The 26,221-nt window shown below is 48.3% G+C and overlaps 1 protein-coding gene across 10 annotated transcripts in view; it reads right to left on the minus strand.

Annotated features, from left to right (window-relative positions):
* MVB12B (multivesicular body subunit 12B) overlaps positions 1 to 26,221 on the minus strand; it is a 58,779-nt gene that overhangs the window by 21,404 nt on the left and 11,154 nt on the right. For 9 of the 10 annotated variants that reach the window (XM_053996118.1, XM_053996122.1, XM_053996113.1 and 6 more), the window contains 5 exons: positions 25,464 to 25,571; positions 22,427 to 22,523; positions 18,760 to 18,889; positions 18,352 to 18,474; positions 5,832 to 5,929 (listed from right to left, as the gene is read on the minus strand). In XM_053996118.1, coding sequence (XP_053852093.1) covers positions 5,832 to 5,929; positions 18,352 to 18,474; positions 18,760 to 18,889; positions 22,427 to 22,523; positions 25,464 to 25,571 — 556 coding nt within the window. Of the gene's footprint in view, positions 1 to 2,990; positions 3,340 to 5,831; positions 5,930 to 18,351; positions 18,475 to 18,759; positions 18,890 to 22,426; positions 22,524 to 25,463; positions 25,572 to 26,221 lie in introns of those variants that run through there. The other variant, XM_053996123.1, reaches the window with a different exon arrangement.

The following is a 26,221-nucleotide window of genomic DNA, read 5'->3' on the forward strand; positions in this document are numbered from 1 at the left end:
GGCACGCTGAGCAGCACACCTAAAGGGTCTGTGCACCACAGAGGGGATCATGTCTTAAGAAACACACTTTTGAATCTCATTAAGTATAGCATTAAGTAACACACTTCCCCTTCTGAAATATGCAGCTGCAGCATTTTACATGAGACTCCAGGCTCCCTGAACTGCTGGATATTAATAGAGTCTTTCATAGCTGGAAGATTATCCAGGTCTCTTAGTCCAAAGACTGGAAATTGCAATAGGGTAAAGAACAGGCTGACTTTAATCTCAGCTTCAGGAAAGAGGTTTCAATGCAGAATAAAGCTTGTGTCACAACTTGTCTGGCTTTTGGACCATCCTGATTAAAATTCAGTGTATATATATTTAGTTACGCTTCTACTCTTAAGAAGCACCAAGAGCATAAGTGAAGGGATGGGGGCCGACAGTAAGATACAGCACAGGACCTCCCCTTCCAAGACTGGGGGTCTCAAAACCCTTGAACATCAGAGGCAATTGCAGAACCACCAGGAACTGTGCTAGAAGATGAAGATAAAGGCAATCTTTGTGCACTAATCCAAAGGATAAAATCTCTCTCTTTTTTTCCAAAATTACCTATTTTAGTGAAGTAAACACACTGTGACAAGTGCATAATTTAATTATCTACAAAAATAATGAAGCAAAACAATAGTTTGTAGAAATCAATTATTAACCTCTGATTAAAACACCTGTCCTCCTATACACAGAAGAGAGATACTGTGTCTTTTAAAAGGAAACAGACAACTAAGGAAGTAGCACATGTGGCCAGATAACCTGGCATTTTGCAACAAGAAGGAAGTTGACATATGAGCACTGAAATATAACATCTGAATTTAGAAAGACCTCTGAAAGAGATTTCTTTTCTCACTACTAAAGTAAAAAAGAAAAAAAAAAAAAGAGGGGGATGGGGGAGTAGATACCCCAAGGCATTTCCAAGTTAGCCCCTCCTGAACAGGAGGAATCAGGAAGCAAACTGCTGTCTCAGGAGCAGCGTGTGAAGCAAATGCTTCCCACGCCACTGCCCAGGGAGATGACACCTGCCCCCTGCCGAGAGCCCCAGCCTGCAGTAGGGAAAAGCAACCCGGTTTCCTTGCCAGGAATCCACTGGCTTTGATATTTTTCCAGACCATTAACATCAGTTTCCACTCTCTCTGCTGCCTCCAGAGAGCTGGGTTAGAAACCTGCGTGGAGTGAACGGCAAACGTCGCTGCAGTGCCTGCAGGAACAGCCCATCCTCCTGCAGACCAACCCAGCTCAGCTCGAGCTCGTGCCACGGCCAAACCCTGCTCACCTCGCCCTGGCTGGGCTGCACCAGGCTGAGACCCTCTGCCCCCTCCCCAGCGGGGCTCTGCCCTGGGCTTCCTGCTGGGAACGCTCACCTGTGTCACCCAGCAGGTGGAACTTGGACTGGAGCCTCTGCTCACAAATGTTTCCCTCTCCAGACTCTCAGACCACAGTTTGCTCTGACCTTTCACAGAAAGTGTCTTAAAGAGGGCAATAAATATTTAAATATCATAAAAAACTATTTCTGTATAAATATAATAAATACTCATTTAAGTAAATATTTACCTCCCTAAGGTAATAAATACTGGTGTGTGACTCCAAAATAAACAAGGCAGAGCTGTGGAGAAACTGGCACCTGGAAGAGCTGCACACGGAAACCTCCTCCTTGATGGCAGGCTGGCACACACACTGCAGCCAACACTGCGCTGGCAGCCGGCCACACTTCCTTCCCTGATGCTCAGCCCAGCTTCCCACAGAAAAATACTTCACACAAGTAACTTGAGATGCATCAATAAAGTGTTTAAAGACCACAAAACAGTACCTTTAAGGTAGGAAATACATGCAAAGGCATTTCAGCATCAAATGACTGCTGGAAAACCCATGGCTCCTCAGCAAAACAAACAGCAAGTGCTGCAGTCTCGGTCACAGCACAGGCGTGGCTTTATTGGAAATAAAGTGTGTTGTGTTTTTGGGATCTGACATCTAAGCTCCAACCCAGAAGACATGGCTTTTCTCCTCCTAAAGGGAATGAAAACCTTCACCTGCAGCTCAGCAAGCTCTTGAACTGAACTGAGAATGCTCCAGGTAGTGAGAGATGCTGCGCTTCTGGATCCTTTTTTATTTCTAAGGATTAACATGACTTGAGGATGGATGCCCAAACTTATGGATAACACATTAGTATGTCCAGCTAACACCATTTCAAGGTACTTGCACAAATATTTTGACTGTTTGTCAGGGTGCTGACAGCTGGCGTGTTACTTGAAAATACTACCAACAAACATATACCAAAGTATGTTCTGCTTTTGTTCTACTGCTTTCCCAGCACAGTTTCCATATTTAAGTGTTCAAAAGATGAACCTCGGTCCTACCCAAGGGAACATGGTTATCTTGTTATCTCCAAATTTCTGCCAGAATAAATATCCTTGGAAAGGTTCATATGACTGAAGTTGGGTTTCTGGCTATACAGCCAGCTGCAGCAGGAGTTGGAAGTTCATACAACTGTTTCCTGCACAAAACTGGTGTAAAGAGGCTCTAATTGCTTTATGCACACATTCTGATGGGGTGGTACAGACTGATAGACTCCATACAACACAATTTCTATCCTGATCTGAGAACATGCCAGGAGAGGGGGTGAGATTGTTCTGGAGTCAAATTACACAAACTTGTCTGCTACTGCCCCAAAACACATCTACCTGTAATACAATGCTGAAGATGGCTACAGGGAAATTTCAGGGGAAAAAAAAAGACAACCCAATTCAGCAGAATGCACAGATCATGGGCAGCAAGGGCTGGAACCCACTGCTTAATAACTTCAGAGTGCTGCTGTGGTATTAGAGCCCATCCAATTAAGTGAGGCCTGCAGAATATTTACATTCCTATATCTCTTGGTTCCTGAAAGGGTTAAAGCTTATTATTAGCATATAATTTACAGGTCCCTTCTCCCAGGAAAGAAATAATGCACAGTAAATGCCACATTCGTTTTAATAATACATGTTACAGTCTGTGCCCAACATCTGCACAAAGGTAAAGCAGACAGATTTTTTTGACATGTCCCACTCTGCCATTGAAACACAGGCTTTTTGTTTTGTAAGTGATGGAAGGTTTAATCAAGAAAGCAGGCAATTCATCAATCGAAACAAGGCTGCTCACACTGCCCTGACAGCACACACATGGTTTTATACAGAAGAAACCTGGCCACCTGTCAGCAGCACCTTTTACATCAGGATATACAAATACACTGGGTGATCAATCCTCCAGCTCTTCCCATTCATTTCTTCATTTTCTTATTGTATTTTTCTTTATGCTAGATGTTGCCCTCATTCTCTGCAGGAATAGATGGGAGACAAGGCAGGCTATGGCTGTTTATACACTATCATAAAAATTTATATACCCTTAGAGTGACTTATTTCCCTTCTATTTGAGTACCATTATTATAAATAATTTTTCACTTCATTGAGGAATTTTCCCTGTATGTTATTATCTGTGCCTGCCTGCGAGGGCTGCCTCTCCCTTACTGTGCTTGTGCCTCTGATAAGCCAAAGCAATATGCTGGCAGAAGATGCTCAAGTCTGAAATGAAGGCAGTATGTAGTCACAACAACATCTTAATTAAACTGAAGGCCATGAGGAAAGACTGCGCTGTGAAATACTGAGCCATGTCTGTCAACAGGTCTGTCTGGAGAGAGGCATTCTTCTTCCAGCAGCTGCCTGCCCCAGCATGCACATTAAACCTGTCAGCTCCTCAGCATCCTGCTCCCAACAGCACCCACAGACGTTCTGCACAACAGCTTAGAACTAATTCTGCCTTTTGGTCTGGGTGCACGGCATGGGGTGGGACGAGGGAGGCTGCTGGGCACGAGGATGATGCCAGCAGTGCCAGGGCTGCGCTGCCGTGGCTCGTGATGGGCTCTGGGCACTGCTTCCCTATCTGCATCCTGCCAAGAGAAGCCTCCTTAACTTTCTGGTCACCCAGTGTGTCATGGCCCAGACTGGCAATGACTAAAGACTGGTTAAAAATTGCAATTACTGCTTTCAGGACCATTTTTCCATTGACTCCAGTTTTGTGCAAACAACAACCGCATTACATAGCCCAAGGGGTAATGGGCAGTTCCAGTGAGGATACAGTCATTCTGCCAAAATGTATTTGTGATACAAAAAGAATCGACAGCCAAAATTCATTTTATCTTCCACAAACATGCTGAACCACAGCTGGAAGTGTTGTTTTCATCGAATACTGAGAAAATCGTGCATGTCTACAGAGAGCAAAGAGAGACCAGGCTGCAGCTCTTCACACTACCCCCATTACAGCCCTCCCTTCCCAAGCAGCTCCTCCTGTGCCCAAGGCAGACTGAGGCCATACTGAAACTGGAAGAGACTGCTCATAATGGCTTTTGTTTTCCTCCACAGCCCCAAGAACCCCTCTTCTGGCCTGGGAGCCAAGAGAGGGAGCCCACAGGCCTGTCCACAGGCAGAGAGGGACCCTGTGTGTGCTGGAGGCGGTGTGTGGGACCCACCACATGGCCCCTGGCCACCGCACATCCTGCACGCACCCAGAGCTCGGCACAGGAGCCCTGGCAGCAGCCCAGGCGTGGCAGCCTGCTCCTAAATCTCCTGTTGCCATGGCACTGCAGCAGCACTGCAGATAGCCCAGACTGGCTGCACACGACACCGACGGAACAGGAAACTTGGGAATGGCTTCCAGAGAGCGTCTGGGGGCTAATCCACCTCGGCAAGGTTTAAGCACACAAAGAGGACTGTTACAGCACCTCACTGCAGCTGCTGACAAGGCAGCCGTGGGCAGGAGCTGTGCACGAAAATCCTGTCAATGCACAGGATGTGTCATATGACAAGACCCTTTCTTTGGAAAGAACTCACAGCTGTAATAGCCATTACAACACAGGCCCAACTCATAACAGTGTTTCTGGAGGAGAATGTGCAATTGGAGGAAAAATAAAGAGTTATACACATGAAAATCTGCTCAAGCAAACAAGAAGAACTAATGCCCTGTCCGGTTCTACAAGGCCTTGTTTTGTGCTTTGCCTGTAAGGATCTGGTAAAGTGTTCAGGCTCTTTGTAAAGCAGGCACCTCCTCAGGCTGCACCACGAGCAGAAGCCAGCACATCCTGTAGCAAGGGCAGTCCCACTAACACCCACATAGAGCTGCTGCAGTTGGTGCATTTGGTGCTTTCCCAGGAGAGAAAGCACAGCTTCCCATCCCCATAGAGAATTGTCTCATGTGAACACAGGAATACACCTTCCCTTACATTTCCAAATGTATTAGGGCAGAAGAGTAACAAGAAAAACGAGGACTGACAAGGATTACGTAATTGTTACATTCTATCTCTTCAGGAACCTGAAGCTGCAGTTTCAGGCAGAGATTACCTTTTACATAACCCTTTGATTATGGTACATGAATTAGTGCCATGTTCCCATGTTACAAGTGTCACTCACTATTAATAGGAGGAACCTGTGAATGGTACATTTTTGCCATTTTCTCTTCCCTGATTATGCACAAGCAGTTTCAACTGCACAGCCCACTGAACCAACTGCTGAATTTCCAACTGTCCTACATCTCCTTCAGCCAGATTATGGGACTAGACTTTCATTAGGCTTTGACAGAGTCAGGTTTAAATCCAGTATCTTTTTCCTCTTGCAAAAACAACATAACAGAACAAAACTTGTGCTAAGTGTGATTCCACCATGCCCATGACAGTATTTGTTCAGGTGTAATAGCACTACAAAAAACCCTCCAGGAGCAGTTGTTGTGCCCAGCAGGAGCGAGTGAGGCAGAGCAGGGCAGCGTGGTGGGCAGCTCACCTGAGATGGCGTACAGGTTGGAGTGCTGGTGCTCCAGGTCCAGGCGGGTGCTGTGACTCTTGCCCCGAAAGCTGGCTGGCAGAGTCAGCGAGATGTGCCTGAGGGAAAGGGAGGAAATGGCAAATGTTACTACAGGGCAGAAGATGCTGCTCCCGTCAGCCCAACGACTCCAGTCAGGTTAAGCAGCAAACATCAGTTTTAATATTGCTTCCAAAACTGTCTACCAACTGTTCAGTGCCAGCCCCCTCCACCCCTTGGAGCCCTGGGCATGGCCAACAACCAAGGACTACACCAGTGGCCATCCAGCCCCAGCAGGGCGTTCAGCCCCAGCCAGGCACAGCAGCTGCACGAGTCAGCACCCACGAGCAGCCAGCACAGCTCTGCCCCTTTAATTCAAATCTGATTCTTCCACTGCAGAGCCCTGGTCGGTGTGAATTCTAATAAAATGTTATCATTAATCTTCTGGACTGCGTTGCCACACGTAAAAAAGATGCTTCCTCTTCACAGAGGGGCTCAGTGCAGCACGAGGCACAGGGAGCAGCTCCTGCCTCAGCTGAGTGAGAGCTCCTGAGTCTGGGCAGACACTGAGCATCGCCCTCCTGCCAGGAGAACCCAGCAGCCTTCGGGGCCCCGTGGATGCCCCGTGTGTGAGACAGGGCCCCGTGTATTCTCCAGCAGTGCATCACACCCATGTCCTCAGCCAGCAGATTTTATCTACCGCACCAATCATCTGGAAGTTATCTGCCTTCAAAAACAGGGCATGTTTTGGGAAGAACAATGTATTTTTAGCCCTTGATGCAGATGATGGTGAACAGTACAGATAAAATAAGAAAAAGCAAACATCAGTCTGAGTTTGCTTGTGCTTTCCAAAGCTATTTTTAACCAAAAAAAGATGGTGTGAAAATATATTTGAATTTGGCTATCAGTTTGCTGTTTAAAACACAATCCACATGAGAGTCTCTGGAGCAGAGGCATGTTTGTTATGAACACACTTTAAAAAAAGGAGACCACTGCCTGTGGGCATGACACGCTTCTCATTTGATTTTTAATAGAAGTATTCAAAAATATTTTCCAAGGCACCAAAGGCAGCCAGTAGAAAGACTGAATTTCTCTGCCCTCTATGGGGAACTGCTTTCTTCTCAGCAGAAATTGTTCTGGAGGTAAATAAACCAGGTCTACTCAAAAAGCCCATTTCTAAGGAGAGTATTTTTCAGAAGTTTGTACCAACTTGTGCTGTAGGAGAGGCTGACCCTTGGCCTCCAGACAGCCCTCCAGCACGGCCACGGCCACTCCAGGGCAATGACACACAGCCAGAGGGCTGAAGGGACCATCCCACGGCTGGCTCAAGGTGGGCACTGCCCAAGTGCCACACTGGAGCCCTCAGCTCCAGCAGGCAGGCAGCAGCCTTCCAGCACTGCTCCAGCCATGTGCTTGCAGAAGGCTCTGCAGCACAGCCCCGTGAGCCAGGCAGATCCCCCGCGGGCAGGCAGATCACAGAGAGCAGGCAGCTCACAGAGAGAGAGGGCAGATCACAGAGAGCAGCTCAGGGGAGAGCAGGCAGCTCAGGGAGAGAGAGGGCAGCTCAGGGGAGAGCAGGCAGCTCAGGGGAGAGCAGGCAGCTCAGGGAGAGAGAGGGCAGATCACAGAGAGCGGGCAGCTCAGGGAGAGAGAGGGCAGATCACAGAGAGCAGGCAGCTCAGGGGAGAGCAGGCAGCTCAGGGAGAGAGAGGGCAGCTCAGGGGAGAGCAGGCAGCTCAGGGAGAGAGAGGGCAGATCACAGAGAGCAGGCAGCTCAGGGGAGAGCAGGCAGCTCAGGGAGAGAGAGGGCAGCTCAGGGGAGAGCAGGCAGCTCAGGGAGAGAGAGGGCAGATCACAGAGAGCAGGCAGCTCAGGGGAGAGAGCAGGCAGCTCAGGGGAGAGAGCAGGCAGCTCAGGGAGAGAGTGGGAGCTCACGGAGAGCGGGCAGCCCTTGGGCGAGCCGGGCGCTGCAGGTGGGCACGTGCCAGGCGTGCCACGAGGACGGATCGCTCGCCCGCAGGCACTGACTGCACACACCACACGGGCCAGCCCGCCCGGCTCCACGGGGATCCTGTCTGCTCTCCCTTCCACACGGATCGACCCCGAGGCACCACAAGGAGTCCTGCTGTGGCAGGGGGTGGCAAAGGTGACGTGGAGGTGCACACCTGCAGACCCAGCCCCTGTGGGCAGCACTCCCACCACGGCTCGTGGGGCTGGTGAGGAGCACCAGCCCTGTCCATCACTGGGGTCCTGACTGTGGCTGTAACGAGGGTGTGTGGAAATGCTGGCCTACCTGCCTGCTCCGGGGCCACTTGCTATCCCTGAGGCAGGACAACTGGGCATTCCATTACTCCAGCTGCTACAGACAGCCAGAGAGATGGCTCCAAGAAGAACATTAGCTGCACAAGACAGGGCAGTGACTGCTGGATGGAAATCAGCTCTCCCCTTCCCTCTTTCTTTTTATAAAAGATGACATTGTAGGGAGGAATGGGAAACAAAGCCTAATTTATTTTAAATTAATGTAAACTTTGGCCAGGATCAATATAGCTTATACCCTACAAACTTGATTGCATAATGTATTTTCCTTATGTGTTGTGAGAGCCAAATAATTTTGCATTGTAGAAGACAAAAAAAAAAGAGGCTGCCATTGAAAAGCAAGAAAATCCCAATTACGAAGTCCCCAAGTTCCTAAACACATATCGTGAAAATATGTGCAGTTCTGTGGCATATGGCAAATCAATTACTAGTTTAAATTTTAAAACAAAAACATGGTAAATGTGCTGCACAAATAATCAAGAACAACGGTTTGGTTTAGATTACAGCGGCCACTAGAGTTTTGAATACAATTAATCATCATTCCAGGCACCAGGAAGCCATATTGACACTTATTCCTAATTTGAATATTTAATTAGGGTGAAGTTCTTCATCAAATTATCACAGAACTGGGAGGAAAGCCTAAAAGATTTAAACAATTACTACTTTAACCCTTACCCAACTGCTCACCTGTGAGCACAGCAATCTCTTCCTGTTCTGCAAAGCTGGAATATGATCAGGCAATGTATGTAAAATGCACTACAAATGTCCTGGGAAAGGGAACAGACACCCAGCATCCCAAAGGGCCTCTCTGGAGAGGTCAGGCTGGCACAGGCTTGTGCTTCTGACTGCTTGTGCTCCTTGACCTTCACCAGGGCAAAGCTTTTGGGCTGTATCTCTATTTCAGCATCACGTGTGGCTCCTTCCAGGGCTTTTTTGGTTTGGGGCTCGTTGTTGGTTTGGTTATTTTTAATTGAAGAGCCTGTCCAGAACCATCTACCAGGCTCTTGCTGCCCACAGCTTGACCTGACACAGCCACTTGCTCCTGCCTGGGAGGTTTCCCAGCCCTGGCCCTGCACCAGGAGCTCCTGGGACGGGGCTGGACCCCAGGGCTGCTCCAGACCTGCTGTACCTCCAGCACCCCATGGGCATCCTGGCTCTGCACAGCCCTGCCTCAATCGCTCAAACACCTCTTTATGTGCTGTATTAATCCATATAAGAAAATCTCTTTTAATGAGGAGTGATATACTTATGAACTCTCTAGAGTCATAATTAGAGCAAACTAATTGAAGTTGTGTTTTGACACACTTTCCAAATTCACGGGTACTGCATGACATATTCACAGCACTACTGCTGCACACCGTGGTGACAGCAAAATCATTAGGCTAATAACACTTATTTGCATTCCGATCATGCCAGCAGCGGCCGTTAAATGCTGCCTCAACCAGCACTCGTTTACTCAGAAAGTTTCCACTGAAAGATATTAACAGTAATTATTAGTACTTTAGTGAATCTCTGATGTTGAGGAATGGCAACTCACAAAGCCTATCCCCGTGCCAATTGTCTGCCTTCTGAACTGTCACCAGAAGCAGCTTTCCTCCTCCCCAAAGACAAGCCCTGAGGCAGGCTGGCGCAGCGGGAGGACGGACAGACCTGGCAAGGCCAGGCCCAGGGCTCCAGCCTTTCCCTCCACAGCTGGAGTCAAACCCTGCTGCTCCAGCACTGCTCCAATACCAAATGTATTTCTCCCCAGCACACGATAATTTCAAGACAATTTAGAGCAAGTTTAATCACCCTCTTCACTTCAGCTGCTCCTTTATTCAGCAAATCCATAGAACAAGTCAGCATGTGATGAGGAGATCCTTCACATACAGGCTGAGGGGATTTGAGGTCTGTGCACATTACGGCCACTTTTTGAACATTTTTGGAGAGAAACTCACATAAAACAGGCCCAGGAATGCCTGACAGTTCCAAACCTGTTATTAAGAACTGTCTGCAGGAAGGTGATGAACTGCTTTTGAAGTGAGGGGGCAAGTACTCATAAAACAGAACAGAGGATCACAAGGGGAAGTGCCAGATATCAAAGGATGCTTCATAATTCATATAAAAATATCAACAATGTACAGCAGAAGCCCAGTGGTAAGTTGGGCTTTGGACCCAGCAGTGACAGACTGGGTGGTACAAGTGTGACACCCAGAGCAGCATCTGAACCTTCAAGAAGCAAAGTTTGATTTTTTCACAACAACCTGCAGAACACTGCTGCAAAATCTCATGGGAATACCTTTCAAAAAAAACCAAAAAAACAACAAAACAAAAAAAACCCAAACAAACCACCAAAAAAAACCAACATTACTTTTCATAAGCAATAATCATGCAAAGATCATTCTTCATGAAAAATTGAGAATGGAACAATTAAATTTCAAGCTGTAGAAAGCTGAAAACACACCTAAAATCAGTTAATATTAGGCTGCAGCTCTCAAGAAATGTAATCCAACATGGAAGCTTTGCTTATGGAGACTGGAAAAGGCACATTTCTAAGAAAGAAGCTGCTGGGGTTCTGTGAACTGGCACCAGAGGACTTGGCAACCACCCCCTGTACCAGGAGGCATCTCCCAGGCAGCAGCTCGCAGCCACTGCCACAGCAGGTATCTGTGGTTCCAGCAGTGGCGAGATCCCAGCTACAGCATTTCTTCACAGCCCTTAACTTTGACTGTGTTGGGGCACTGAGATGCCAGAACACCTACCTCATACTCCAAAGAACTGCAATGAAAACCTAAACTGCGAGGCAAGAATCACCTCGGGTAATGGACTTCATTCCAGACAATCTATTCTAATCGTGTAAACCAAATATTTAAATACTTTTTAAAACCTTCCTGACCCTTTCCCTAAAACAAGCAACATATGGGCTTTGCAAGCATTTCATCTCATTCCAAGCTACTAAAATATCCTGTTTCCTAAGAGTCAATGAGAACTGGGGGTGCCAGATTCAGATTTTATAAAAGCCCAATGGCAGGAGAGAATGAAAAAGAGAGTGAGCGATTCTTTCCACATTCAGATCTCCCCACTTGGCTTTCCCAGGTGCACGAAGGGAGGAGGGCAGCGCACACCCCTTGCACTGGGGGTGCCTCTGGCAGCCCCTCCCCAGGTGCCTGCGCCCGGCGGGACACGGTGCTGAGCCCCTCTCTCCAACAGCAGCAGCCGCTGGCTGAACGCACAGCCCGGTGATGCTCACGAGGGCACGTGATCTGCTGCAGGCCAGCAACCCAAAATGAAAGGCCTAATGCAGAACGAAGCTCCTGCAGCTTCCTCTACGTGGGGATTAATTCAGATCAGAGGACTTGAGTAACTAGGACAGAGCAGCTGCCAAACAATAGAAAAAACCCCAACAAGTTTAATTTACGCCGCTTGGAAGTCTGAGCTGCAGCCCATTAAATCCTTACAGGCAGAGGCTGCATCAAAGAGCTGAGACCTGGCACTGCAAGCATGAAGTGCTTATGAAGTGGCTGTCTCAGCTGAGCAGCGCCGTGTCTCGGGAGGCTGCGGCGGCAAGCACGCGGCTTCCACATCCTTCACGAGCTGCTCTCCAGAGTCAGGAGTTTTCAGATAATGAAGCAGTAGGGAAAAATTGCCAAACAGCAGAAATACTCCAGAAAGATAAATTACACATGGTGTAAGCTTCCTGGGTTAGGATTTTAAATTCTGTCCAATTAATCAGCACAGTGCAGCCCAGGCTCCCGGGCCAGACGCAAAGGCTCTCTCAGAGAGCTCCTTGTGGGGACGGCGGGGCTGCCCAGGCAGACCCCACTGCCCCGGAGTGCTGCAGGCACAACCCAGCCACAGGGACATCCACGCCTCCCCTGCAAAACCTGTTAAACAAATATCCCACATAAAGACTCATTTGGGAAGAGCACATTGTCAGCACTTTGCCAGTAATAAATAATGACAGTCCAAACACTTTACTAAAAGCAATAAACTCAAGAAGTGTTTTGGAAAATGGTGAAAGTGATTGATTTAAAGGAAATATCTGAACACAACCACATGCATTTCAGGGTGAAAGCACAGATTACAAATCAGCAGTGGCAGAGATCATATTAAATAGCAGACAACACACAAGTTTTAGGGAAAATAAAAGCTCAGTTTCCCTGCAGGGCTTATTTAACAACCCAGAGCACAGCTTCTCCAAATGGATACCTCCGGTTTGGACTTAAGAACCCTATGCTATGCCCCAAAGAAAACATGCCTCCAGAAATACTGCTATAGCAGGAAGAGGACTCTCTATAAAGAAAAATGACTCTAAGATTGAAGCCTCTTCACTCAGAGCACTCCACAAATTTTTCAATGCATTCTCAAAACCGGCCAAATCCATCAGGCTCCTTCTAATTACAGTTCATGGCTTTCCTTCTCAGCTGCTGCAAGAGACTCTTGTGCCTGGAAACCAACCGTACTGTTTAAACATTTTTTCCTAATCATCATTTTCTACCACTAAAACATACTGGACTGTGACCAATTTTTGCACGTCTTCATCCAGCTGAGCTGGACGCGAGCCACACGGTCAGTGCTGTTTCATAACAAATCCTTTATGGGAACCAGACTCTGGAGAAACATGTGCCAGCCCCACTCACCCATCCAAACCATCATGTTCAGATCTGCACAGCCTATACACAGCATGGGCATTTCAGCCTTACATTTCACTTCTTACCACCCTCCCCAGAGAGGATCCATGGAAACACTCCCTCCAGGCTCCAACTTACTGTTTCAGTCTCACAGCGTTTTTAATCCATCGCTGCCGAGATGTGACCTCAGCCCTTATGACATCCTTGGCTTCTGGGAAGTATGTAATTTAAAAACTAGGAATATTGTGCTGTGTTTCATGATGCAAGTGATTTGAGCATTCAAGCCACATAATATTTTCAAAATATAATAATTAGTAACTACATTTTTTACTTGCTTTTATAGGTATTTTCCAATGCAAATGATTCAACAATTAGTGTCAAGTCAGAAGGTGATTTTACTTCTGAGCTCTCCTGATGAAACAGATTAAAAAATACAATTCCATCAAGAAAGCAACACTCTGCCTAAAGGATACCACTGGCGACATTTCTCAGAACAGTTTCCAGTCATACCAGCAACATCCATCCCTAAGTACTCCTTACATGGCAGCATTTGGTTCAGATGAGGGATTTAAGGCAGACCCCCACTGCCCTGTGGAGGCATTCTGCCCCTCACAGCACCACAGTGGCTGCCCCTGTGCAATGGCAGCTTTCTCAGGATTTGCCTTCTCTCTACACCAGAACACAACAACACTGAAGCCCTGGAACCTTTTCCCTTACAGATGCTTCACAAAAATCTATTTTAAATGACTTAAATAAATTATTATAGCTATTTCTAAATAATAGGGTAGCTACTTAAAAAAATAGGAGAGGCAGAAGACTTCCCTTCCATTACCACACTGCAGAGTCAGGCTGGTGCATCCCAGCCCCAGCTTGGGTCTCCACACTGGCTTGTTGGTGTTGCTTTATGACCTGCCTCGATTGCACATCATCAGCCTGCAGCAGAAAGCCACAGACTGATCCCTTCCCAAGCTTACACCACCAATTTCAAACCCTGTTAATAAATCAATTTGAAAAATCAGACTTCTCTGCCTAACAAAGAAATTCCTACATTCCTCAACATGAAACTCCACTGGGAGCAAAGAACAGGAACAAATGGTTTCCTTTTCCTAAGGAGGGGCCAGCTTAACTAGTGAAAAGGTAACTGGGAGCTCAGAAGGAAAATTTACACATCTTGTTTTTATTCCAGGTGTTTAGGTAGAGCAACTGCTATCTGTGCATCAAAGCCAGAGCTGCACTTCCCTGGTGCAGTGCTCTGCCAGGGCAGTGCTCAGAGCCCTGAGCACTTGGTAGCACACACCGACCTGCTCCAAGCAGGGAGGAGGCAGGACCCACAGCTGCCAGGGCTGAGCTGCAGCAAAACCAAGCTGTTTCTGTTGGGTTTCAGCTGCACAGGTCGGGCCAGAGCCCCAGCACGGTAGCCACAGGCTGGCCCCGGGTCTGGCATGGCACAGCTGCTCTGCAGCACCCGGCCCAGGATGGGCAGGACCAGGGACAGGAGCACACGCCGCTCTGTCCCGGCCATTGTGCCAAGCTGGGGCACAGGGGGACCAGCACCTCCCTGGGACTGGCTGCCACGGGGCCCTGTGGCCACGCAGGAGCTGCTGTGGGACCAGCCAGGGTGGGACAGAGCACCTGCTGCCAGACATCCTGGGAAAGCAGCTGGAGGAGCTCTGCCCTTCTGAACCTGCAGACCGACTGCTGCACTAACACAGCACAGGAATGCAAGTGGATTGCAGCCAGATCTTCCCTCTCCAGGTAAATCATTAACCTTCTGGATGACAGCCTCGCAAACCAAATGACTGAACGGTTCCATGGTCAACGTGAATCTACGTTCCCAAAACCTCACATCAACAAGTGGAAGTTGTGACTGAATCCCAGTCTCTCCAAGAGGAAGATTAAATGCCTGTGACACATCATCTGCAATCAGAGTGCTCCTCTCCCCAAAGTATCCGTCACAGATTGATAACATCCACACAAAAAGTTAAGTGCAATTATGTCTGTCACTGTAAAACACACTTCGACAGCACTGACTGACATCCTGCTTGCAGCTGACAAACTCTGAGCGGGCTGTTTGAGTGACAGTGGCACAGGCTCCTGCTGCACCTTGAGAAGGGATGCTGAACATGCTCCCAAGCCACAGCAGCCAGCCGGGCTCGCAGAGCACCACAGCGGGGATGGAGCCACCACACAGGCAGCTGCAAGGCACAACGGCTCTGTGTGTACTCACAGCAGTCAGGGACTTGCTCCCAAAACCCTGGAACCAGACTCCAAGAGGAGAACGTCACCCACAAATCCAACAGAGCCTGAGGCAAGGCAGAGCTGAGCCCTGAGACCCTGCTCAACTGAACTGGCAACCGTGGATGCACAGGCTGGGTGAAGCAGAGTGTGCCAAAGGTCAGATGAGGTACCTGTAACACCACCTCCTCTGGGGGAGGATTACCTCCCTGCTCCCCACAATGATGCTGCCATGCTGCACAAGCCTCGTGCACAGAGCAGAGGTACCGAGGGAAGTTACATCAAGCTCCCTCACGTAACTCAAGCCTACAAAAGCCATCCTTCAGCAGCAGGATGGCAACCTGCAAGAGCATTTCTTCAGACTGCCATTAGTGCCAAGAATCTGTTCAAGAGTTGGAGAGAAAAGGCAGTAAAGCAGCTTGATGACCTGCACAATGGCACGGCCATGCTCCACAGCACAGCATGCCACCCTCACCGGGACGTGCCAGGGCTGCTGTTGGAGGCCACTAAGCCAGAGCCCGTAGAAGAAAACAAAAAGGAGAAGACATGGCTGAAAAACACCATATGAAGTCCAGAACAACTATCAAACAAAGCCTCCCCTTGTGCAGCCCTGACTGTGAGCCACAAGCCTGTGACATGAGTGGCAGAAGCAGCACTGCTGATGTGCACCAACCTGTGGAGGTCACACCTCTGATACATGACAACTCTGCGATGGGCCACCATCCACTGCCATCAGCACCTTACACCACAGAGCAGAGGGGCTAGTGCAGAAAAAAATATATCCCACAGTAAAAAGTCCTTCCATTTAGGTTTAGTTGTACATAGGGGTTTCATTTATATCCGGTGTTATGAACTGTTCTGGAGGCCCCTCTTGATTCAGAATTATTCTATAATGCAGACACAACTGAAGAGAGCAGCTGAGATACCTGACCAGCCCAACAGCAGACTCTCCACAGTGCTCTGTGCAGCACTGCTCACCAATGCTTCCTTCACTACTGAGGCAGCTTCAGAACAACCACTGCTATTCCTGCCAGGATATACCCACATGGAATAAAACTGCAAACTGGCTGCCAGTGTAACCTCCTCTCCCTACGGTGACATGAAAATAAGAGATCACTTGTGACTACAATCTTTCACAAACACTGTGCTAACTCATCACATTGCTGACAGTGTTAGAAGAGGCCTTCAAGTTGACTGTGTTCCCTGTAATAATTAAATATTTGCAGGATGCACCTTTATATACATTTCTATTTCTTAAAAAATATATTGGATAATAAATAACCAGAGTAAAAAAAAAAAAAACAGACATGAAAGATGCTTTGAATGATCAGGCTGGTGGTGTAAAAGTTACCTGTAAATCACACATGGGGTGTGAGAGTGGAGCTGGCTACAGACAGGTGGATTTTACTACAAGGCATTAATGTAACATTCAATTATTCCACTGCATACTGGCTGTTTTAACTCAGCCAAATTAGAATACATTTTATATTGACTATTTTGACATTTGCTTTATTTGGCAAGTAAAACAAAACTGATCCAATTTCCTTGCAGCCATTGTAAACCATAAACTGCACAACAAGAGGTTATAAAATATATAAGCCTTGTAAACACTTCTTTTCAGACTGTCACTGATGCTTTGAGCTCTAATTTTGGCCCTGTTCCCAACAGCTCTGACACTGCTCTGCAGCCTTCCCTGGTCAGCTATAAAGTGACCCTTCCACATTCAGTGATTAAGCACTGCCATTGACATTCTCTTGCTATGATAATTTTTTTTCCTTTATTGTGGAAATCTGCCCAGACAGAACTTCTTGCAGAAAGAAAACGAAGATCTGTACTCTAAAATCAAGACGTCTTTCTCTCTGATCTCCCATGGCCTGGACTGGCATGTAGCTTATGTCCAGCAGAGCTTCAGAATAACATCTCAGGTCCTAGTGGGACAGACTGGAATCTCGAGAAAACTGCTGGCTTTTCATCTCTTTTGCCTCCATCTCTGGGAAGCATGACAGCATGTCTGCCTGCAGCACACCTGACAGTACACGACAGCAAGCACTGTGCCAGGGCATGGCAGCTTACCAAGCAAAACTCTCAGTGAAAGAAACACCCAAATGCTTTGGAGAGCTCAAAGAGCCACCACAGGACAGTGGATTTCAGTCTGGGTCACAGGTGAAGGCTCAGATGTACACACCTGCCTTAAGGAGGTACCTGACAGCTTTCTGGGGAACACGCTGCAGCACTTTAAAAGCGTAACTCTGAAATGACCTGTAAATCAAGATTCTAAAGGACATAAGCAATTTCCACCCATGTGATACAATGACCTTTGTACACAAAATGAACCTTGGAACTCCTCTCTGCTGTCTCCTTCGAAAGTCTAGCTCTCACTAGTTACTGTAATACTGTAAAGGTATCTGCAGTGTTGAAAATGCTTAGTGCAAAAATACATGTACACAAAATAGGCAAAAGCACAAAGGGACCTGAGGAGAATGTGCTCTCCCCTGGCAACGGCCTGGCCCAGTGTGTGAGCCTCAGCAGCAGGAGCCCAATTCACACTGGGTGCCGTGCTTTCGGAGGGAATGTCAAGAGTGCAAAGTTCTCAGTTTCATCACTGTCTGGGCTGCTTTGTTTCTTAACAACACCTCTTTTTATCCAGAGAAATCCAGCAAGTAAGCTGTCAGTACAGCACTACTGGTATATGAAAGTCTGCACACTAGCACATCTGTTGATACACACACAGAAATATTGCCTGTAACACAGGGAGAACAGCCTGGACAGACACCACAGCCCAGCAGTGCTGCTCCCATCAGTCACCACAAGATGAGCAGGCTGCTGTGCACGCTCATGTCAGCTGCATAACTGGAGCTCAGCAACTGGATTCAAGAAAATAAAAAACTAAGAACCAGTACTTCAAACCGTGAACAGACTGATCCTGGAGATGAGCAAAACCTGTTTCCCTTCTGAAGTCTGTAGAGACGCGTCTCCCTCCCTCTGGTTAAGGAGAGCAATCGGCCTGGCTGCAGCTCTGGCTCACCCTTCTGAGCTGACCCACATGTATGTGTTGGAAGCTACAACATCCTGCATAGTTCAAAGCAAAGGAAAGGTACAGTTTGCTGTTTCACTTCCTCTGCAGGCATTTCCTTTCTTTTGGCTTCTTCACCCATTTTTCTTTACACAACAACAGGCAAAGGAACTTCCAGCAGGCAAATACTTCAACAAACAGCACATTCCCTTATCAGATACAACCTTTCCATGCCGGTGCAGCACCCTGGTCTTGGTTTCCCAGGCAAGGTTAGTAACCACAAGACATGCAGCATCAAGCAGAAGGAGCTGGAATGCAGAAAACCTACCTTGGCAGGTTGGGAGCGGGCGTTGAAGCTGGTGCCTGGGCGGGAGGAGCCGCAGGCTGTGCGGCATCGTGGTTGCGCGGCACTCTGCCCATCCGATACCAGATACCCATGCTGTTCAGCTCCCTGGAAACAACACACAGCACCAGTGCTGATGCTGCACACACGCACGAGCATCAGGCACTGACGTGTTTCACCAACACCTTGGGCAGCGAGAACAAGTGCAATTAAAAAAAAAAGAGGGGTGACTTAATTCCTACATCAAACTCAGTAATACTTGCACTTACTTGGACTTTTCCAATGATATGCTTCACCTCGTACAAGCTGCTACTTGGCAATTACAGGAGCACAGGGCCCTTGCTTTGGTCTAACTGCATTCCTGACAACAGCTTGGGAGTGAGGGGTACTTACCCTATGAACGTGTACTGCGGAGGGGCTTGCTTGGATCTCCCCAGGATTCGGATATCGCAGATCGCTGCCTCTGTAGAATCTCGAGGGATGAATTTAATGCACAGCCTCTTCTTTCTGAAAGCTACTTCTTCTGCAAAAGCAACCCAGAATACAGGGTGGGTTTTATGCAAGATTAGAGTATAAATGTTATTTATAGTCTCTCCAGGTATTAGGCAGGTAATTATGGCAGAACTGGTGCCAAAGAACAGACATATGTCAACAAACCAGTCAGTACAGTGCCATTCAGAGGGGAATGTTCTATCAGATGTGCTGTTGGCACTGCAATAACCAGCTCTCCTCCTGCCTGCTGCAGAGATCAGCTCCCACGTGTGCCTGGCGCTGCCCCACAGCACAGAACAGCAGGTGACTCTGCCAGTTCCGCAAGCCTCTCGCACTCCCTTGCTCTTTCCCAGGTAATGTTTGCCTCGCTGGCCTGGACAGCCATATCTAAACATTCCTCCCACAAGTACTGCCTCTAGGAACGTACCTGGAAGCTTCTGATACAACCAGTCCGTTCATTCTGCTACGTGCTTCCAACCAGCCACATCCAACCCACTGTGAGGAGGAGCAGGCAGAGCCTGCCATGCAGAGAGCTTGAGTGTAAGAGCTGTCTGTCCAAATCTCACACATCCCAAATTAGTGACATCTCCTGATCAAGTCAGCAGGCATAGAAATGATACTCCCACCATGTCTGCCCTGGTTCTTTGCAAGGACAAGCCAGATTTACAGAGCAGTAACTGCCAGAACCTCCCACGAGGCAGCTGCACTGCTCTAACCTGTGCTCTGAGGGTGGATGAACACACTGCACAGCCCTTTCTGCTACGTGTCACAGAGCCATTGTTTCCATGTTATCCGTCGTGAAAAACTCAAGCCCAACAGAGTTAAGGCTTATCTGTATAATGAATTCACAGATCTTCAGGCTGTTTACCAGCATGCAGACACAACCCACAGCCAGTGCTGGTGCTGTCTGTGACCACAGCTGGCACTGGCACACAGACACGGATTTGCAGTGCTTGGAAAACAATGCTCCATCTCACCCTAAGGAGTCTCAGGGTGAGCAAGGTGAGGTTCCTGTTTGGATGCAGGCACTTGGAAAGCAGGACAGAAGTCTACTGATATACTGAAAATCTGAAGAGCAGACACTGAATGAAAATCTGGAAACAACCAGCAACTACAAACAAGTGCCTGCAAAATAAAAACCCTTCATCTTAATGTGAACAAATATCTCCCAACTTAAAATATGCTGTCACTTCAACAGATGGCAAGCAGCCCTGTCTCCATAGGCTCCTCCTGTTTCGTAATCCACACCTTGGGAAACAGCAATCCATTCCAGCCTCTGAAATGTGCTGCTGCACTAGCACAAATAACCATACAGACAGTGTGAGGTGTGCCAATAGAGCATCTGTGCATGCAGCCTGCAGTTACAGTGGTGTGTTTAGAGATGGTAAATACCTGCGTCCCTGAAGTCTAGTCTTCCCTTGCTTTGAAAAAGTAGGGCTTCTGTTTGAAGAGCCTAAAACTCATTTTAGGAGTCTAGGATTTAAGGCTTCCTGAAAATCTCAACACCTACTAAGGAGTGCTGTATTATATGTATTAACTGTGAGTCAGCTGCCATTTTGAGAGGAGCACACCTGTAACCATAAATCTAACTCTGAACAAAATCAGGGCCTCTTATTTGACTTTCTCTGCAAGTACAAAGCTGACTACTTGCTTTTGTCTATGTTCTCTTTCTCACCACTTCCTTTGTACAGGCAGCGGCTCTGCTTTAAAGATGTCACAGTCACAACCCAATGCATTCCAAATTAATGACAAAGCCCTCTTCCACCTTTCCACCAGGACTTTCACAGAAGGTGAAGCAGCACACAGTAAGGTCCAGCACTCCCAAGGGTCAGCAAGGTAAGCCAACAATTCTACCTCATACCACATGTGCCCAAGAATTTTCCAGAAGCAGAGGGTGACCTGGGAGAATAGTCTTCAGAGTCTTTCACTTCCAGGCCACAGGTTACAATCAGTGACTGAAAACCATCCTCATGTGCTGCAGCCCCAGATGAATGACTCCCTGCAAAGCAGGTTCATGCAACCCCTTTCTGCTCACTCCTGGGCTGGATTTCATCACTGACATGCACTGGGACCAGCCCTTCTGTGACGAGCAGCTGCACACCGGGCACCGGCGCCAGTCCTGCCATCCTCTCACGCTCTGCTCCCACGGGGCTTGTCCCCTGCCAGCCCAATGCCCTCGGTGCCTGCTGCACAACGCAGGCCTGCCACCAGATGTGGCTCCAGCTGCTGCTGGCACAAGTCCCAGCGGAGCTGAACACACTGTCTGGGAACTGCTCACTTACATGTTGCAGTGAAGCAATTCTACCTTGCAGAAATGAGCATGATATTCCCCCTGGACACTGCACTTTTGCCTTGTGTCAGCAAGCACAAACATAGCTGACACCCCTCAGTACTTCCTGGAAGGACAGGAGCCCTTGTTCTCCCACAGCAGGAGATGTACAGTGGGTAAGTACAAACCCACTTCCTTTCAGTGCATTTCTGAATGCCCCTTGGCACAGCAGCTCTGCTCCTGCTAGGCCCAGTCTACTCTTCAGATTGAAAAAAGCAACTCTCCCTTCCTGCCCCAGAGACATGGGACTCTAGGTGAGTGAAGACAGACAGGCAGCCCCATTAAACAGCCTGAGGAGGACAAGAAAACCAAAGGCGGTTTTATTGCAGCCCAGAGCTGCCCCTAAATGTGCACATGCCACCCCAGAGAGCAAAGTGCCAGGAGTGACCCTCTGCCTGCGACAGGGCCCTCCATGGCCAGGGACAGGGCCCTCCATGGCCTGGGACACAGCTCTCTATGGCCTGGGACAGGACCCTCCATGGCCTGGGACACAGCCCTCCATGGCCTGGGACAGGACCCTCCATGGCCTGGGACACAGCTCTCTATGGCCTGGGACAGGACCCTCCATGGCCTGGGACACAGCCCTCCATGGCCTGGGACACGGCTCTCCATGGCCTGGGACAGGGCTCTCCATGGCCTGGGACAGGGCCCTCCATGGCCTGGGACAGGGCTCTCCATGGCCTGGGACACGGCTCTCCATGGCCAGGGACAGGGCCCTCCATGGCCTGGGACAGGGCCCTCCATGGCCAGGGACACAGCTCTCCATGGCCTGGGACACAGCCCTCCATGGCCTGGGACAGGGCTCTCCATGGCCTGGGACACGGCTCTCCATGGGCAGGGACAGGGCCCTCCATGGCCTGGGACAGGGCTCTCCATGGCCTGGGACACAGCTCTCCATGGCCTGGGACAGGGCCCTCCATGGCCTGGGACACGGCCCTCCATGGGCAGGGACAGGGCTCTCCATGGCCTGGGACAGGGCCCTCCATGGCCAGGGACAGGGGCCTCCATGGGCAGGGACAGGGCCCTCCATGGCCTGGGACACAGCTCTCCATGGCCTGGGACAGGGGCCTCCATGGCCTGGGACACAGCCCTCCATGGCCTGGGACACAGCTCTCCATGGCCTGGGACAGGACCCTCCATGGCCTGGGACAGGGCTCTCCATGGCCTGGGACAGGGCTCTCCATAGCCTGACCACACAAGCACTGGCAGAGTGGGACTGAGGAACAGATGTCAACTTACGTGTATCAATGGTCTCCTGGATGGGCATGAAGCCTACAGGTAAAGTGTCCTTGATATCAATGAGCTTCATGTCAACCAAGACGTTGCCTAAATGACTCTTTGGAGAGAGAAAAGAAACAGTTGATAATGACAGTCACCAAATTAAACCCCAGCTCTTCCCACCTGCTGAAGCCTGAGATGCCTTGTCATTGTATCTGAGCACAACTTTAGAAATGGTAAGAACATACCAAGGCAACCCTTGCATGTGTCCTCTCAGCAGGAACCAAACAACGACTGACTAGGAGATACCAGACAACTTTCAGCATTTAAAATGCTAACACCTCATCCACTGCCACACTTCCAGATCTTTGGAATCACAGCCAAATTCTTCTTTTTGTAGGCACAGCAGCTCAAAGTACTGCTTTCACCAACCCATCCACTGAGAGGTCGCCACAGTTCTTACTCTACATTTACAAGAGCAACATGACATTTCCATGACAGTAACAGCAAAAAGCATTACAGGATGATGGCTTATGCACACGGAGCCAAAGTTATTACATGCATTAGCTAATTAGGACTGAGTAGACAGGGTTCTAGCTCCAAATGCAGCACACTCCAGAAGCACAGGCCATTTGGAACAACAAACTTCATTTAGAGTCCATATGAATTCTGAACTCATGCCTTGTCCTGTTAATCAAGGCTTGAAGAGCTCAGAGCCCAATTCAGAGTGACAGCCTCCACAATGGTTTAGAGGCCAGATTTTCTTCATGGTTTTTGATAAAACCAACACTGTTGCCAATAATCTGGGGTCACATATAAAAGAAGAACACATTTTAGGTACTGCACAGACTTTATAAACAGAAACACAACACAGAACAATTAAAATTTAATCCCAAGCTATTAAACTGTGGCATTGAGTTTTACTGTTACTGGTTGCAAAGTGTCTCCTTTAGTTTTCATCTGGCAAGAGTTTTCCAGACAAACCTGTACTCTCTGATTATTTCACTGAACTTCTTACAAAATATTTGAATTTGCAGGCTCTGAAGTAAGGGGAGGTCAGGTGTGAGTTTATTTTTGCGAGGTCCTGTATTTTATGGTCAGCAGACCTGCAGCCCTGTCCCACCAGTCACAACTGTGGCACACATCCTCTGTTCTCGTGAAGAGGTCAAAGCCAGGCAGCCCCCACATGCCTCTGACCTCCCATGTCCAGGGAATCTTGGAGCAAGCAATGCTGGATGCTGCCAAGCCTGAATGTGTCAGTTAACATGGTCCTGGCACAGCAAACAGCAGACAAAGTAGTTGCTGCTGATTCATCTTTCATGTTTTATTTATTTCAGCTGTCTGTGTGTTACATCAGCGGCAACTTTCTGCTGAACCACCAATCACTCCTCAGTCAGCAGCAGGAGAGGTGTCTCCAACGAGCTCGTTAGCTGCTGCAACCCTGGGAGTCAGCTCTGCCACGTGCACAGGAGAAAAGGGGACAGAGCCCCCCAGCCTGTGAGACCCACCATCCAGGAACTGCCCACACTCACATACAGCAATGTCAGATGCTGAAAACTGTTGAGAATGATGATTCTGCTAAACAGGCACTGCAGACTGACTCTGCTCCAACCCAGATACCTGAAGTACATTAACTCTACAACATTGTTCTTCAGGAGAAAAGAGTTCCCAGTGTTTTGATAAACACAAAAGGAACCCCCAAATGGTAAAACTTCCAACCCAAAGTGCAGCAACACATCAGTGTCCAGGGCAGAGAGAGGAGCCTCTCACCTCCCTTCCTCCCAGATGAGGGAACTGAGGCACCTTAGCCCCCAGATGCCCCCAGCAGGGAAGCACATCATATATCCCATGTGGCCAAGAGGACTGAGGGAAACTTTTGCTTTAATTTATGCCTCATCAATATGAAGAAGGTACTCCCAAACCATGGTGACCCCAGGGTTCCAGCCAAAAGCCCAACAGGCACCACCTGAGGGTATTTACACCATCTCTGCAGCCAGCAGCTGCTCCTGTCCTATAATTTTTTCTGACAAGTTCACATTTCAGGTAGCCACAGATAAACCTAATACTCAAATCAGCACAAACCTATTTAATAGCCTTCCTGCCTGTTCCAGGGCTGCTATTCCTGCAACTGCACATACTTCAGGATGAAAAGCACAATTATTATCCATCCACCCCGGGAAGTGGACGGAGTAAAGGTCAAACGCTGGGAACTGGCAACCCCCAGCTCCACTGCCAGGACCTGTGAGCAGCCCCTGAAGCTGCCATCACTTTTCTGCTCCCGTCACGGTGAAAGCACAAGTACAAAATGGTACTTCCAGACCCTGCCAGCTGAGTGGCCGAGAATATCCAAAGCGCGACCAAAAGCAGGATTACCCACTAGATGGAGTGCATTCATTGCAGAAGTCAACAGTTCCTCCAGAAAAAAAGAAAGTTTTCACAGTAGCCTCAACCAAAACCACAGCAGAATGCACGAAGCTCTTGCTGCACATGGTCTCCTCTCCTCCACAGAAAGTGTGGGCAGACAACTGCTGCTAATCATGAAGTAACTCATACTTAATAGTCAGACCAGATTACAAGAATGTGGTAGCATATGCACAACGTGGGCACATTTTCAAGAATCAGCACCAAAACCAACAAAAAAAGCAAGATAATCCTGCAATAAAATATCTGTGATGCCCCAGGACTCAGAAACCAACATTTCCTTCACCACCACTACCTATATTGTTTGTTTCTTGAGGAATTTGGGTTAGACATCAATCAGGACCATGAGTGTGCAGCACCCATTGCTGCAGCAGGTAATGAGGGCGAGAGGCTGCTAAAATGCAAATGCTCCCTTTTCTGCTTCTTTTATTGCAGAAGATTTTGTCAGCAATTTCTTTCCAGGAGAAACACACACAAAATGCAAATATTCTGCCATTGCACTTTGCCTCCTTACTCACCCAAACTCAGCAGAACGCCTGCTTGAATTATAATTGGCTCCATAAAATGAATCATCATATGGGTAAGTGCATACCAGGCACAGATGCAAATCAGGCAGACACTCAACAAATGGACTTACATTTTCTTTCGAAAATGATCTGGTGAAGCACAGGTACCGTGTGACCTTGGATTTAAACAAGCCATCTTTCCACAGGTCAGCATCCAAGCCATCTGCTGTTTGTGCAACCTGCAAAGAGACAAGGGAGAGAGGAGACATGTGAGCCAAGATGAAGTTAATACATGTGCAGTACTTCTTCTTCAGACCTCTCCTAATTAACAGCAGCCCAAACTTTCACAGTATCTCATTAGTTTCTTTGCAAGGTGCAGTGCAAAGAACTTTCAACAGGAGGTATAAAAAGAAGTTCTAAAAATGCTGTCTCTCAGGAGACCCTTGATTAAAGATGCTCTGACAAAGGCTACTCTAATGAGGAAACTGCAACTTCAGTTACAGTCTCCAAACAATAGTTTGGAAAAGTCAGCACATTGAGGCATTCGTTACCACCCTACAGGCAAGGGCACACCGGGCGTGCTGCGAGGGTCCGTGAAGACAGAGCACAGAAACTGACCCATCTCAGGACTACTGTGATGGAAAGCCATCAAGGAATTCTGGCTCCCAGGTCGAAAAGCTGCTTCCAAGCAGGCTGGGGAATCCCTGGTCTCTGGTGAATTTTAGCAGCAGCACTGCATGCGAGGACACACCCCGCAAATGTCCCTCTCCAATGCAACCCTGCATCCAGCCAAACTGATATCACATGATGGTGCTGGGTAAGGAAAGAGACCCTGGACCCTCCACAGGAGAGACAGTATGATGTGCACGAGAATATCTCACTTCTAGCT

Source organism: Vidua macroura, chromosome 21 (genome assembly GCF_024509145.1).
Source record: "Vidua macroura isolate BioBank_ID:100142 chromosome 21, ASM2450914v1, whole genome shotgun sequence".
Lineage (NCBI taxonomy): Eukaryota > Metazoa > Chordata > Aves > Passeriformes > Viduidae > Vidua > Vidua macroura.